The following is a 16,074-nucleotide window of genomic DNA, read 5'->3' as shown; positions in this document are numbered from 1 at the left end:
GTTTTCTTAAATTCAAAATATTACGTTCTAGAGGACCCACTTTTGGCAAAAGCTAGACATGAATTTTAATTATACGAAATAGGTCGTCTCGAAGAAAGTCAAACTTGTGCTCTTCATTTCTTGCCTCATAAATACTATAGGCATCATTTATTATTTATTTATTGAATTTTTTGTAACATTGAAGGGATTATAACGTAAAGCTAAACTTTACACGAACATTTTTTGATACATTCTTTCGTAACTGCCTCTTTTGCTAGCAATATTCAAGTCGTTGATAAATAAAGTAAAATATCCTGAAAAACCTAAAAAACATACCCAAGTGACCTGGTAGATGTGAGAGGTAAAAGGATGCCGCAGCATCAGGGTGAAAGCCAACTAAAGTTTCAGGGGTAGCAAAAACCTGCAAATTGTAAGGATATCTTATTACTGATTCCAGCGGTAAGGAAACATTTTATTTTCCTGTATGAAAGCAATGAGCATTTTCTTTTCTGACTATACATAGAACAATTAGAGAAAGGTAACATTTTACAGAAAAATTCACTGATCAAGTATGCTACAGAAAAATCTATCTTTATGAAAGTAGAGGTACTTTCCCATCCCCTGTAGCTAGAAGTTTCCCGAGATTGTTGAAAGACATGCATCCAATGATTTTGGCACATTGAAATTTCACCTTCCTAACCAAGCATGAGGTATCAAATACCAAGTTCATGAGTTCTCACAAAAGAGACAAAGTTGTACATGTCATTTTATCTATTAAATATGCTTATTATAACTATATAGAGGGATGTGTGTGATCTTCTAGTCTAAGTTTGTTGCCAAATGGGGAAAACTAAAGCACACAGTTGCTTGGGAAAGAGGAGACCTCCATAATAAGTTCTGCTGCAAAATGATTTCACTTTAATGAATACTTGAGGTTTTAACCTACATTTACAGTGCACAAACGCCTTAATTGTGTCTTGGATTTGCCCGCAGAGTTTAAACCGTATAAATGCTTGGGTGTTCAAACATACTAGTTTAAGATAAAAGAAATATAAAGTTGTGACTAAGATTTTGCAAAGTAATTGATATTTTTCCTTTTTCTAAGAAATAGAAAAATTAGTTCAATTATGGAAGCCAATACTTATCAGTAACGGGGAAAGAAGGAACATGTGTATCCAAATACATACAGTTTTATCAGTTGCTACACGGAATGTCCCAGGGATTGACACTCCAGCACCACCACCCATTGCAATGCCATTTAATAGGGCCACCTGCACAGAGATCATAATGCAGAACTGCAATTATACTCTCAATTCCAATTTATCAGATGGAGATTGAAAAAACTTGTTACTTACATGTGGCTTCAAATAAGTACCGATTATGTATACCAATGTGTATGCTGTCCTAAAAAATTGCTTGCAGTCTTCTAAATTCCCTGCATGGTGTAAACCCGATCTTGCAAAATTGGTGAGAAACAATCATCCAAAGCAAGTGTGAATTTAAAGAATATCATAAGTTAACAACAAAAAGTTACCAACTAATTGGTTACATTTAAACAAAACCGACCCTCACACTTACTAACAGAAAAGAAAAAAAACGCAGCAGTATACAACTTTTTGTGTAGGAGTCTGAAAAAATGAACACAAAAGAACTTGTATACAAGTTAACCAGTATACAAGGTTCACCAATGCACAATTCACATTCAGCAAACAAGAAAATGTCATAATCCTATAGCAACTCCCTTCAACTGACTGCATAAATTAACTTAAAGTCACCGAAAGAGAACCATTACATGTTTGAGAAAAAGTTGTTCCAGATTTGAATCTTACCTCTATTTATCAAATGATAAAGAGAAACGATGTCTCCACCAGCACGAAAGGCCCTACCGCTGCCCTTCAAATATCGAAAAACACCAAATAAGATGCAACTTGGTATTTGTAATCAGCATAGAGCAAAAAAATCTCTAGCACTTGACAAAGATTAATTTACCTTCATTGCAACAAAACCAATATCAGGGTATCTTCCCAGGATTTGTACAGTTTCTGCAATCTAGCCGCCTAAATATGCAAACTTTGTCGTCAACACAAAATTTTATATAAGTTGGTATCAACTGAAGAAAACTAAACACTATAACAAAACAAATTGAACCAATCGGACCAAAATCACATAATTGAGTAAAAGCGCAATTCGAATAATCAGATAACGGAAAGAAATGCATACCATTGAAGTATTGAGAGCATTGAGAGCTGAGGATCGGTTGAGAATCGCTGTTCTAGACCCAGCTTTGCCTTCTACCAAAACCTGAAAGAGAGTATTTTTAAGCAGAGCTTCTTAAACATAAATACATACATACATATATATATATATATATACACGTACACACACAAAGGGAAATGTGGAAAAAACTCACTTGGTTGTCAAGATCATCGTTTGTTGCAGTTTCTGCAAGAGTGCAGAGGCCTCTCAATCGAGAACTGTGAAAGCTTCGCCTTATCAATGAAGTTGCTCTGAGCCTCTGCAACATCGCTTTGTCTTGGAGCTAACTACCCAGCTCTCGACTGAAGCTCAGTTTTTCTGCAATGGCCTTCAATCTTCAAAACCTACTTCCTAACTTCCAATTTTCTTTATCGAAGATGATTATTTCCGTGTCAGTCCGAGTAAGGATTGTGAGGGACGGTTTGGCAACTCAGCTTAGTTATACCTCAAGCTTGGCTACATATACTCCTTGATAATTTGTAGAAATTTCGATATTGGATTTTTTTTTATTATTAATTAATCTTTTGATTTTTCTTTTTGATAAAATTATTTTTTTTGGGTCAAAAATAAAATTAATCTTTTAATTGATATTTTAGATATGAATGATACATGGCTATTTTAAGATTATTTCTCTCTTTTTATTTTCATAATTATTTTATAATAAATTTCTATTAAATACATAAGTAAACAATGGCCAAGTACACCACTTATTGCCCAAAAAAAGCCAAGAAATTCTTAAAAACAGTAAAAGTGCTTAAACTTATGAGCAGGACCAAATCTTCATGATCATCAAGATCCTCGTCATGAATCCTTCAAATATGTATATATATATATATATAGAGAGAGAGAGAGAGAGAGAGAGAGATGTGAAAAAACAAAAAAAAAATCACTTCTTGTCAATATCATTGGTAAGTGCAACATCTGGAAGAAGCAGAGGCATCATATATTGCTACACTAGTTTTTTTTTTGGTAATTTTATTGATATTGGTTTAGACTTTAAAGGCTTATCCAAAGGAAATACATCTGGAGATGGTACGTGCATGTTTGTCAGTTTACTCACTTCGAGTCGATGGACTAGGCATTCCGCCAACTTTCGCCGACTTCAAGCTACGAATACTGGACACAGTCCGGGATAAAAGAAGTAGATATTCAGGTAACCCGTTTATAAGTTCAAACTTTTGCATGTGCTTCCTCATTTCACACTCTGAATAACAATAAAATTTATTATAATTTAACTTGCAGCTCAGCATTGGTTTCGTGCCTCTCCTGAAGATCACTGGGGCATCCACAAGTTTAGTGCCTCTCGTGGTGATCACTGCGGTTTCCAAAAGTTTATCATCTGGGGAAATCACTCTTCAACTCAGTATCCGGACGTCAACCATGCAACTGTCGCCACAAGCAGTGGAGAGAAAAATGTCAGAGAACTTGTTGCTGATGACAATTGGTACCTCAAAACTCTAATCCATCTCATTTGCTTTCCAGTTTTCAGGTGTTTAGTTAAATCAGGATTTAAAATTTCATTTCTCTAATAAGGTTGAGCAATTGTTTGCCAGGCTAAATTCCAAGTTCATCACCACGGTGTAGCAGCGTGGCGCCATCATCAAGGCTCGAAAGCTATCGAGTGCATTGTCTGCTGCAAGTTCTGCTTGTGATCATATCCGCGATTGGGTTCTTGGAACTCCCAAGGTCGATTATTTTTTATCTTAAATTACAAACCATTTAAAAAATAAATAAATGGTGTTTGATATGAGAATAGATTTGTTTATGCGATGCAGGGAAAATGGGTTTCAATGGGAGTCTACTCTGATGGGTCTTATGGGATTCAACCTGGCCTTATCTACTCGTTTCCTGTTACATGTGAGAAAGGAGAATGGTCTATTGTGCAGGGTAAGTTGGATGCAACTGAGCAAGAGCTCATTGAAGAGAAAGCGTTGGCCTATTCATGTCTGAATTGATGATGATGATGGTGGTGGGACTGATTTGTGTTTGGATTGGTTGGAAAATAATGCAAGAAAGACTCCATATATAGTCTAATATAGTAGTCAAATAATTTCCAAATTATGAGTGATTAGGTAATGTGATAGCATCCTACAGTTGCAAATTTACTTGGATTTGAATATTCTCTAATCTTGGAAATAAATGAAAATTATTGGACTTGGAACAGGGAGATATTGATATTTTCAACGTGATTGAATCGAGGACTAATTCCTCACCAACAAGTTTCATAGCATTATTTGAATTAAGTAATAATAATAATAATAATAATAGGAAAGGTTTTAAAAAAAAGATTGCGTATTAAACCTAACCAAAGTTTTTCATTTCAGAAATTAGAAATGTATATCAATATTTTGCACAATAGACATTAAAATAAATAAAAAAAAGTTTCCTCTATAAAGTTCCTTTCCCTCCCTCTACAACAATTGCAAAAGACCTACTTTGAGTTCTAGACACCCTTCTTGGTATAATTATTCTCTTTAAATTTCATCACTTCGGTGTAATATTCTTTTGTTTTCTCTCGTTTCAATGAACACGAGTAAAAAATACAACATTTAAATAGTGGTATTTGTTTTTCTTCTACTTCAATTAGCATCGGGAAAATCCATAACTCCAAGTCTCACATGGTCATTTGCCCTACTTTTAGATAAGGGCACATTAATAATTAGTATAAGATTTACAAGCACAAAGAAAACTGAATACACTGTCATCATTCAGTTCTGATCATCCACCAACAATTACATAGAAACTTAAAAAAAAAGAGAAAAAAAAAAGGAAATTAAAAAAAAAAAAACAAAAGAAATGTTACGTAGAACTTATTTGTATAAGCAAATGCTTGGGCTAACAAATGCAGATGGGCAGTTGCCCCGCACTACGTACGCCAGCAGTTGAGGTGTTGTGTCGATGTTGTGCATGTAATTTACATAGAACTTAATTTGCATAAACAAATGCTTAAGGAAACATATGTAGTTGGGAAGCTGCACCCACGCTGCGTACGCCCCCCGTTGAGGTGCTTTGTCAATGTTTGTGCATGTAATTCTTTGCCTGGGGAAAGAGATCTTGTTTTTGGTGCATATCTTGTGGACTTTGTTTTGGTATCCGAAAGCCTTTTGTGAAGATGTTGTGTGGATTTTTTGTTTCATAAATAGCATAAACATACGGAAGAACATTGTTAGAGAATTGAACTGGGTTGAACTTGATTTCCAACAAGAATTGTTTTTCTGTGGATCTTTTTCTTTTCAATAAAAATGGACAAGAGTGTGCTGTTATTCTCTCTTGCTTTCTCTTGGAAGGTTACAGAATACATCTGGAGCCTTTTGCATGTTGAGAAAGAACCCCTGAGAGTATTTGTTACTGGTGCTGCAGGCATGCTTCAAAATCTATATTTCTAGTTTTTAAATGAACTTTTTATTTCATTTCATGAGTTTATAATAACTCATGGTGACTTATGAATCTTAAGTTGGTTTGTATTGCTAAATTTTTATAGAAATTTGTGATTTGAATTCCTAAGTATTCAGTTAACTATTCTTAGTTTCATGATTGTATTTTGCTTGAATAGCTAAGGTTAAAAAATTCTAATCCTAAATATAAACTGCAATATGTTTCCATTCCCATCATATTATCATCATAACTCATGACCAGTTGATCATAGAAATAAAAAAAAGTGCATATACTTTCACTGAAATTTAATGGAGCATCGATCAGTGACTCAATTAATCGTACTAGTTAGAGTGATTTTTCCATATACTAGCTTAGATAGTATGTAAATGCCTCAAGTTTAGTTTTGTGCAACGGGGAAAATAGGCTATGCTATTGTTCCAATGATTGCAAAAGGTGACATGCGTGGCCCCGGTCAGCCTGTAATCTTGCACATGCTTGATATTGAACCTGTTGCTGAAGCGTTGAAAGGAGTCAGAATGGAATTGATTAATGCTGCCTTCCCTCTTCTTAAAGGTAAGCTTTTCAAATTGTAGTTTTGCAAAATGCTTCAAAGGTATATTCTAAAATTCATGCTTTGAGGCTCATCTTTTTCCCTCTTCATGAGTCATTAGACGTTGTTGCTACTACGAATGCTGAAGAAGCATGTAAAGGTGTCAACATTGCTGCCATGGTTGGTGGTTTCCCTCGAAAGGAAGGTATGGAAAGAAAAGATGTGATGTTCTAAAAATGTGTCGATCTACAAGGCTCAAGCTTCTGCATTAGAGAAGCATGCTGCTGCAGATTGCAAGGTGAGAAGTTCTTAATTGCCTTCATGCAATTTCCTTTCGTGCAACGTTTTTCTTTTCACGTTTTTGAATATAGCATTGGGCAATTTTCTAGAATTTTTTCAATGAAGCTTGAACCATAATTTTTTCTTTAACTGGTTCAATTTATGACAACAGAATTTAAACTATAGTTTAGTTGTTTCCACAGACCATGTAGGAGAATATAATTTTACATTCAGATTATGAATAAACACTGCACATCATCTTTAAAACTTTGGAACTTAATGATATTTTTGTAATATGCTTGTTGTTTTGCACTTTAAATTTGGAGACAGAGTAATTTGTTCAATTTAGTTTTGATGCAGTTTCATTGCTTATAATCTTGCACAGGTTCTGGTGGTTGCAAATCCAGCAAACACCAATGCACTCATCTTGAAAGAATTTGCACCTTCAATCCCAGAGAAAAACATTACATGTCTTACCCGACTAGATCACAACAAGCATTAGGCCAGATCTCAGAGAGGCTAAATGTTCATGTTGTTGACGTGAAGAATGTTATCATCTGGGGAAATCACTCTTCAACTCAGTATCAAGATGTCAACCATGCAACTGTCACCACAAGCAGTGGAGAGAAAAGTGTCAGAGATCTTGTTGCTGATGACAATTGGTACCTCAAAACTCTAATCCATTTCATTTGCTTTTTGGTTTCCAGGTGTCTAGTTCAATCAGGATTTAAAATTTCATTTCTCTAATAGGGTTGAGCAATTGTTTGCCAGGCTAAATTCCGAGTTCATCACCATGGTGCAGTAGCGTAGCTCTGCCATCATCAAGGCTCGAAAGCTATCTAGTGCATTGTCTGCTGCAAATTCTGCTTGTGATCATATCCTCGATTGGGTTCTTGGAACTCCTCAGGTCGATTATTTTTTATCTTAAATTACAAACCATTTAAAAAAACAAATGGTGTTTGATATGGGAATAGATTTGTTTATGGCGATGAAGGGAAAATGGGTTTCAATGGGAGTCTACTCTGATGGGTCTTATGGGATTCAACCTGGCCTTATTTACTCTTTTCCTGTTACATGTGTTGAATAAATTAATATTTGTGGACTTGGCATAATCAATTACTCACTTACAGGGTCTATTTACGCCATTAATAGGACTGGTTTATTTTATTATTTTGTAGTAGCGTCCTTGGTCATACACTCTCTATAAGACTCCAGTTGGCCCATTGGACTGGAGGACCAACTTTCTTTATAAGCCCATTGACTTAGCCATATTTTTTTTCTAGTATTATTATATTATTAAATTATTAGTATTTTGTGTGTGTTAAAATTAATGGGTAAGTATAACTTGCAGAAACTATAAAAGGTCTAGCGCAAGCAAACAAATATATGTCATACGGTATTTTGATATTAGGATTTTCAGAGATCTGAGAGTAATTTGAGAGTAGTGTGTCCATAGGCACTACTTTACGTTGTTTCTATTTTGCAGGATTAAAGATCTAATTTATCAATGGCTGCATTTGGAGGTTAGTAATTTATGATTAATGGAATTTATTATGTATATTTAGATCCTTAAAATCTAACAATTGGTATCAGAGCTGATGGTTAATATGCATAATAAAATTCTTTGTCATTAGCATTTGTTGTATTCATGATGATTGAATTGACCTGTATGTGGCCATTGAATGATCTGTGCGATTGAATATATGTTCTTTATTTTGTTTTCTTTCGTGCATGTACTTGTGGGATTCAACATTACATATTCAGTTAATATATATACATGCCGATTGCTATTTAAAAAAAAAAAAATTATATTTTGTATGCATTTTGATTTGGTTATTGTCGATTCTTGTTCTCTATGTGGAATGGAATATGTTTTGAATGTTGTTTTGGTCTGACCCCTTTGAAATTGAGAAAAAAACAAAAAAAAAAAAAGAAACCCGTTGGCCGAAAATTTTCATGTGTTTGGGTGTTTGATTTTATGGTGTTTTGGACCGAATTGAGTTAAGGAAATTGTTTCCCATGCCAAAAGGAGAATAATGGCGCCGGTATCGGTAAAAACAATGGCCGGAATAGCGTTATTTTGGCCGGATTGTGAAACGGGTCACACTACCCGCCAACCTGAAAATCGGGTCATCCACGACCGGGCTGGAGGAAGAGAAAGCTGACATCAGTAGCCCTCTTGCTGACGTCAGCAGCCGATTATTTTTAAAAAAAATAATTTTAAAAAATAATTGTTATTTATTTATTTATTTATTTATTTGTTAATTGTCTATTTGTTTATCTATTATGTATGTATATATATATATATATATATATATATTTATTTATTTGTTTGATTATTCTATTGCATAATTTCTTGAATTAAATTAAATATATATGTTCATAATTGGATTGTGTTAGCTTTCCCTAAAAAGGTTTTGTGCCTAGTTGGTATAGTAGTGTGGAATTTTAAGCACTCACCTGTCATGAGACTTATTTTGTTTGCATTATGTGTACCAATGTAATATTTGTTGGCATAGTAGATGGAATGTTTTATATTTGCCTATTTCATAAAATTGCCAATATGTTGATTTTCTCCCACTTATTAACCAGGATCTATACGGGTGACTAAGCTACCCTATCGGTGGTTTTAGTTGCTTTGTATGATGCTTGGAATGGCAGTGGAAGTTGATTAAATACCATGAATCGTATGTTCTGAGTTACCCTGTTGGTAATTCAGCTCAATGTATTAGATTGTGGTTATTTGGTTGACTGTCCCTGACCCGTAAAAAGGTATCTTTAGTACTACAAATACCCTAGCGATATTGATTTTATATTTTGTTTTGAGGGGCTAGAAAATAGTTATTATTTTATATATTTAATATTTTATTGTGTTTACTATTTTCACAGTTAGTAGCACCCCGAATACTCTGCCAATGATTACCATGATGAAATTGGATGGGACAAATTATCAGAAATAGAAGAAGATTTTAGTTATGAATTTGACTTTTATGAAATTGGATTTAGCTTTGGAGAGAGACCCCCCAGCGATACGAACTGATGAAAGTAGTGAAGCAGTTAGAAAACTTTATGAGGATTGGAGGCATTCTAATAAATGCTGCATGATGATGATAGAAAATAACATGGATGAATCAATTTTTGCAAGTATTTCAAAGGTAGAAACTGCAAAGCAACTTTTTGAGGAGATAGGAAAGAAATTTATCAAGTTTGATATGAATGAGAAACATCATTATTTGGACCTTTTGAATAATACTAAGTATGATGGAATTAAAGGAGTAAGGGACCATATTATGCTACTTTCTTCTTATTACAATAAGTTGAAGGACCTTAAGATGGATATTGGAGAGGAGTTCTTGACCTATTCTATAATGAAGAGTCTTCCATCTCAGTTTGATAATATAAGATCTAGTTTGAATACTAAGAAGGAAGGTTGTAGTTTGGAAGAATTGACTGCTATTCTTGTCAAGGAGGAGGATGATATTAAGTTAAGTAAGTCGAGATCCATTGCTTTAGTTTCACATCAGGTAGATAAGTCCAAGAGAGTTTTTCAAAAGAAGGGACAAGGATTCAAGCCTGGACAAGGATTCAAGGACAAGGATTTAAGCCCACTAGGAAGAAGTTTTCTGGTATGAAGCCAAAAGGACCAAGGGATGGAGCTCATCACATAGAAGAAAGGAAAGCCTACTTCAATGGACGATGTGGCTACTGCAATAAAGTTGGACATAAAAAGATAGATTGTTGGCATTTAAAAGGAAAGCAAGAAAAGAAAGATAATATTTTAATGATTGAGACCAATATTATTGATGTGCCTATGAATACTTGGTGGTTTGATACTGGAGCAACAATTCATGTCACTAATTCATTGCAGGGGATGATAAAGCAAAGGAGGCCAACCAATTTTGAGCAGCATGTTTATATGGGAGATAACTCGAGAGTGAAGGTGAATATCATGGGAACAATCAAGTTAAAGCTTGCCACTGGATATGTTTTAGAATTACAAGAAGTTTCATATGTACTCTCAATTACGAGGAATTTATTATCTATTTCACTTTTGGATAATCAAGGTTTTAGTTTTTTATTTGGGAATAATAAAGTTGAGATGTATAAGGATGATAAAGTTGTTGGTTTTGGAACTTTATGTGGCAATTTATATAGACTTGATTTATTTAGTAATGATCTCAATTCTTCTATTAATTCTGTTGTTGACTCTATTGTTGCTTCTAAACGTTCAAGAGTTAATGATAATTCTACAATGTTGTGGCATAAGCGTTTGGAACATATTTCTAGGCACAAAATGGAAAGGTTAATAAAGGATGAAATACTTTCTAATCTTGCTTTTTCCAACTTGTCGACTTATGTTGAATGTGTGAAAGGAAAATTAACTTCTAAGGTTAGAAAAGATAAGATAGCTAGATGTGGAGATGTTTTGGAGTTAATTCATACTGATATATGTGGACCTTTCACTCTAATTGCTTTGGGTGGTTACATGTATTTTATTACCTTCATTGATGATTTTTCTCGTTATGGACATGTTGAGCTTATCCGTGAGAAATCGGATTCTTTAGTTGCTTTTAAGGAGTTTAAATTAAAGATGGAGCTTCAGAAGAATAAGAAAATAAAAGCTGTGAGGTCTGATAGAGGTGGTGAATTTTATGGTAGATATGATGAGACTGGATGGAATCCAGGACCTTTTGCAATATTTTTACGTGAATGTGGTATTGATGCACAATATACAATGGCTGGTACACCTCAGCAGAATGGCATAGCTGAGAGGAGAAATCGCACTTTGTTGGATATGATGCGATCTATGTTGACAAATTCTAGCTTGCCAGATTACTTGTGGGGAGAGGCTTTACGGATGGCAGCATATATTTTGAATCAAGTTCCAAGTAAATCCATTCCTAAGACTCCTTTTGAGTTGTGGTAAGGAAGAAAGCCTAATTTGCACCATTTTCGAGTATGGAGTTGCAAAGCTAAAGTAAGGATTTATAATCCCCAAATTAAGAAATTGGATCCTAAAACAATCAGTGGATATTTTGTGGGTTATTGTATTGGATCTAGGGGCTCCAGATTCTTTTGTCAATCTCACACCACCAGAATTGTGGAATCAGATAGAGCTGTTTATTTTGAAGATGATTTTGGATTTGATGATAGTAATGGTCCAAGGAAGCCTCAATTTAGAAAAAAAAAGTGTATTAATTTCCAGTGTTGTAGTTCCTGATAGAGATATTATTAATCCAGTAGTTGATGAACCAGTAGTTGATCAGGATGAACCCATCATTGAAGAGCAGAATACCCCAGCTATTGTAGATGCTGATGTGCCTTTGAAAAGGTCACAAAGGATTAGGAGGTCAGCTATTCCTGATGACTATGAGATTTACTTGTAGGAGCATGATTTTAACATAAGTGATGATTCAGATCCAGTCACTTATGAGGAAGCCATAAGCAGTTCGCACTCAAACTTTTGGTTCGATGCAATGGAAGATGAAATGAAATCCATAGCATTAAATGGTGTTTGGGATTTGGTTGAGTTACCATTGGGTAGCAAGCCTATAGGGTGCAAATGGGTCTTTAAGACTAAAAGAGACTCTAATGATCAAGTAGAGAGGTATAAGGCTAGACTTGTAGCCAAAGGGTTTAGCCAGAAGGAAGGAATTGATTACACAGAGACATTCTCTCCTGTATCCACAAAGGATTCTTTTAGAATCATTATGGCAATTGTGGCACATTATGACCTAGAGTTGCATCAGATGGATGTCAGAGCTGCTTTTCTGAATGGTGATTTATTTGAAGATGTGTATATGGTTCAACCAGTTGGCTTCCAGCAAACAGGAAATGGTAATTTGGTTTGTAAGCTTAAGAAGTCAATTTATGGTCTTAAGCAGGCTTCGAGGCAATGATATCTTAAGTTTGATGAGGTTGTCATCCAAAATGGCTTTAAAGAGAATGTTGTTGATAGATGCATATATATAAAGGTCAGTGGGAGCAGTTTTATATTTCTGGTGCTGTATGTTGATGACATACTTTTGGCTACTAATGAGACTGACCTATTAGCTGAGACAAAGCAGATGCTGTGCAACAATTTTGATATGAAAAATCTTGGTGAGGCTTCTTTTGTTTTGGGCATCAAGATTGTTCGAGATAGGACTAATTATGTGTTGCAATTGTCTCAGAGAGCTTATATTGATAGAATCCTTTAGAGATTTGATATGCATAATTGTTCTCCTAGAAGTGTACCGGTTACGAAAGGTGAAAAGTTTTCTAAGGATCAGTGTCCCAAGAATGATAAAGAGAGGATGGCGATGAGAAATGTTCGTTATTCTTCAGCAGTGGGTAGTATAATGTACGCTCAAGTTTGTACACAGCCTGATATAGCTTTTGCTGTGGGTGTACTTGGTAGATTTATGAACAATCCTGGTCCTATTCATTACCAAACAGTTAAGAAGGTCTTTAGGTATCTTCAGGGTACTAAAGATCATATGTTGACTTATCGACGTACCAACTCACTTGATATAGTTGATTATAGTGATACAGATTATAAAGGCTATGTGGATGATAAGAAATCTACTACTGGGTATATATTTATTATGGTAGGAGGTGCTGTGTCTTGGCGGAGTGCCAAGCAGTCTGTGACAGCATCCTCGACTATGGAGGCAGAGTATGTGGTGTGTTATGAGGCTACTCGTCATACAATTTGGCTTCGGAATTTTATTCATGATTTAGGAGTAGTAGACTCCATAGAGAGGCCTATCATGATGTATTGTGATAATACTGCAGCGGTGTCTTTCTCCAATAATTTAAAAGATACCCCAGGTGCAAGATATATTGATGTCAAGTATTTTGTGGTTAAGGAGAATGTAGAAGAAGGCCTCATTACTGCTGTTCACACGCCTACTTACAGCATGGTGGTAGATCCACTGACCAAGGCCTTACCAGTAGGCATATTTGAGGAGCTTGTGTCCCGTATGGGATTGTTAGGCAGCTGAGACTACTGTGGGTCAGTGGGAGTTCGTTATGTTTTCTGTAGTAATATCCATGTTGAGTATTATTTATTTCTTTGAATATTTTAATACATTGATGTATGTGGATCATTATTTATTTATGAGATGATTTATTACACATATTATTACTCCTTGTATTTACAGGCCTGTTGAGACTATTAGTCTATGTATATGTGTATGTTGATCCACAGGTGCCATGGTGAATCCCTACTATCTAGTTTGGGTATATTGTTGTATTCTATCGATATGCAATGTGCTTGAATGAAATGGTTTTATGTTTTGGGGGATTGCACATGGTTAGGTAAATCTCTACTACCTAGACTGAATTTATGGCATACAAAGTACTCAGTTGAAATGGTATAATGTTTTGGAAGATTTACTGAGAGAATTTCTACTGCCTAGTCTAGTATATTGTTGTGCCCTATCGGTATACTATATATTTGGATGAAATGGCATTATGGTTCGGGAGATTTTATAGTAAGTGAGTTTGGATTTTATATGATGATGATTATGCAGTCCAAGTAGGAGAATGTTGAATAAATTCATATTTGTGGACTTGGCATAATCAATTACTCACTTACAGGGCCTATTTATGCCATTAATGGGACTAGCTTATTTTATTATTTTGTAGTAGGGCCCTTGGTCACACACTCTCTATAAGACTCCAGTTGGCCCATTGGACTGGAGGACCAACTCTCTTTATAAGCCCATTGACTTACCCATATTTTTTCTAGTATTATTATATTATTAAATTATTAGTATTTTGTGTGTGTTAAAATTAATAGGTAAGTGTGACTTGCAGAGACTATAAAAGGTCTAGGGCAAGCAAACAAATATATGCCATACAGTATTTTGATATTAAGGTTTTCAGAGATCTGAAAGTGGTTTGAGAGTAGTGTGTCCATAGGCATTACTTTACGTTGTTTCTATTTTGCAGGATTAAAGATTTAATTTATCAATGACTGTATTTGGAGGTTAGTAATTTATGATTAATGGAATTTATTATATATATTCAGATCCATAAAATCTAACAACATGTGATAAAGGAGAATGGTCTATTGTGCAGGGTAAGTTGTGTATAACCATTCAAAAGCGTTATAAATAATAATTCCAGAAACAAAAAATTATGTTCATCTATATGAGAAAATTTTAAGAATTAAAAATGGTTAAATTGAATGGCAGGGTTAAGGATTGACGAGTTTTCAAGGTCAAAGTTGGATGCAACTGCGCTAGAGCTCATTGAACAGAAAGCATTGGCATATTCATGTATGAATTGATGATGATGATGATGGTGGTAGGACTAATTTGTGCCTAGATTGGTTGGAAAATAATGAAAGAAAGACTCCATATATAGTCTAATAGAGTAGTCAAATAATTTCCAAATGACGAGTGCTTAGGCAATGTGGTGGCATCCTAGAGTTGCAAAGTGCTTTTTAGAGTTCGCCTTTTTCTGGGTGGAAAAAATGTGAATTCTGGGAAGCATGTATAATATTTACTTGGATTTGAATATTCTTTAATCTTGGAAATGAACGAAAATCATTGGACTTCGAACAGGGAGATATTGATTTTTTTAACGTGATTAAAATGCTGCAAAACTCATACATATACCCATGAGGATCAAGGACCAATTCCTCACCAACAAGTTTCATAGCATTAGGTCTGTAAAATTTTATACGACATTATAATAAGACATGAACACACAAGATAATTTTTATTGGTTTGGATTCACAATATCATATCAGATCCATATCCATGTTAACTAATAAGATCCAATAAATTAATAAATTTTAACGGATAAAATACAATAACACATGATAAACCTATTAGACCCATTAAAAAAAATGATATTTTTATAATTATACAAGTTTTATAATATTGAAATTAATTAATTTATTGTTAAGCATATATTAATTTATTATTTTTTAGTTTAATTTTAAAAAGTCTATAAACAAACAAGATTTTTTGTAAGATTTTTTAAAAAATATTATTTTATTATTTGAAAACTAAGTCAAATTTAAATTTTTAAATTTATATATATTTTTAATGGATTAACGAGTCATGTGAAAGATTACACGATAATTTAACAAATGAGTTCGAGTTTATCTATTTATACACAAAAACTTAATGGGTCGTATTTTTCACACGAACGCCATACAACACAACACGAACACGATTCAATTTGATACGGTGCTAGGTCTATATAGCATTATTTAAATAAAGTAATAATAATAATAATAATAATAATAGAAAAATTTTAAAGAAAAGATTGCATATTAAACCTAACCAAAATTTTCCATATCAGAAATTATAAATGTACATTAATATTTTGTACAACATACATTAAAAAAATAATAATAAAAAAATAAAAAAATAAAAAACCTCTAAAAAGTTCCTTTCCCTCCCTTTACAACAATTGCAAAAGACCCACTTTGAGTTCTAGACACACTACTTAGTATAGTTATTCTCTGTATATTTCATCACTTCGGTATAACATTCTTTCCTTTCGTCTCGCTGCAATGAATATGAGTAAAGAATAGAATATTTAGATAGTGGTATTTGTTTTTCATTTACTTCAATCGGCATCGGGGGAATCCATATCTCCAAGTCTCACATGACCATTTGCCCTGGTTTAGA

The 16,074-nt window shown here is 34.1% G+C and overlaps 1 protein-coding gene and 1 pseudogene across 1 annotated transcript; one reads left to right on the top strand and one right to left on the bottom strand.

Annotated features, from left to right (window-relative positions):
• Positions 1–253: 253 nt before the first annotated feature.
• LOC107424203 (3-hydroxyisobutyryl-CoA hydrolase-like protein 1, mitochondrial) lies at positions 254–2,296 on the bottom strand. Its single transcript, XM_048478674.2, has 6 exons — positions 2,200–2,296; positions 1,969–2,036; positions 1,809–1,872; positions 1,335–1,414; positions 1,167–1,250; positions 254–400 (listed from the first exon to the last, which is right to left on the bottom strand). Exons 2-6 carry the CDS (start codon positions 1,972–1,974, stop codon positions 254–256), a joined length of 381 nt encoding a protein of 126 aa, XP_048334631.2. The 5' UTR covers positions 1,975–2,036; positions 2,200–2,296.
• Positions 2,297–5,495: 3,199 nt separating this feature from the next.
• Positions 5,496–14,717, top strand: LOC107422662 (malate dehydrogenase-like; annotated as a pseudogene).
• Positions 14,718–16,074: the final 1,357 nt, after the last annotated feature.

Source organism: Ziziphus jujuba, chromosome 7, assembly GCF_031755915.1.
Source record: "Ziziphus jujuba cultivar Dongzao chromosome 7, ASM3175591v1".
Classification (NCBI taxonomy): domain Eukaryota; kingdom Viridiplantae; phylum Streptophyta; class Magnoliopsida; order Rosales; family Rhamnaceae; genus Ziziphus; species Ziziphus jujuba.
Note: the sequence above shows the minus strand (reverse complement) of the source record. Positions and strands in the feature narration are given on the sequence as shown.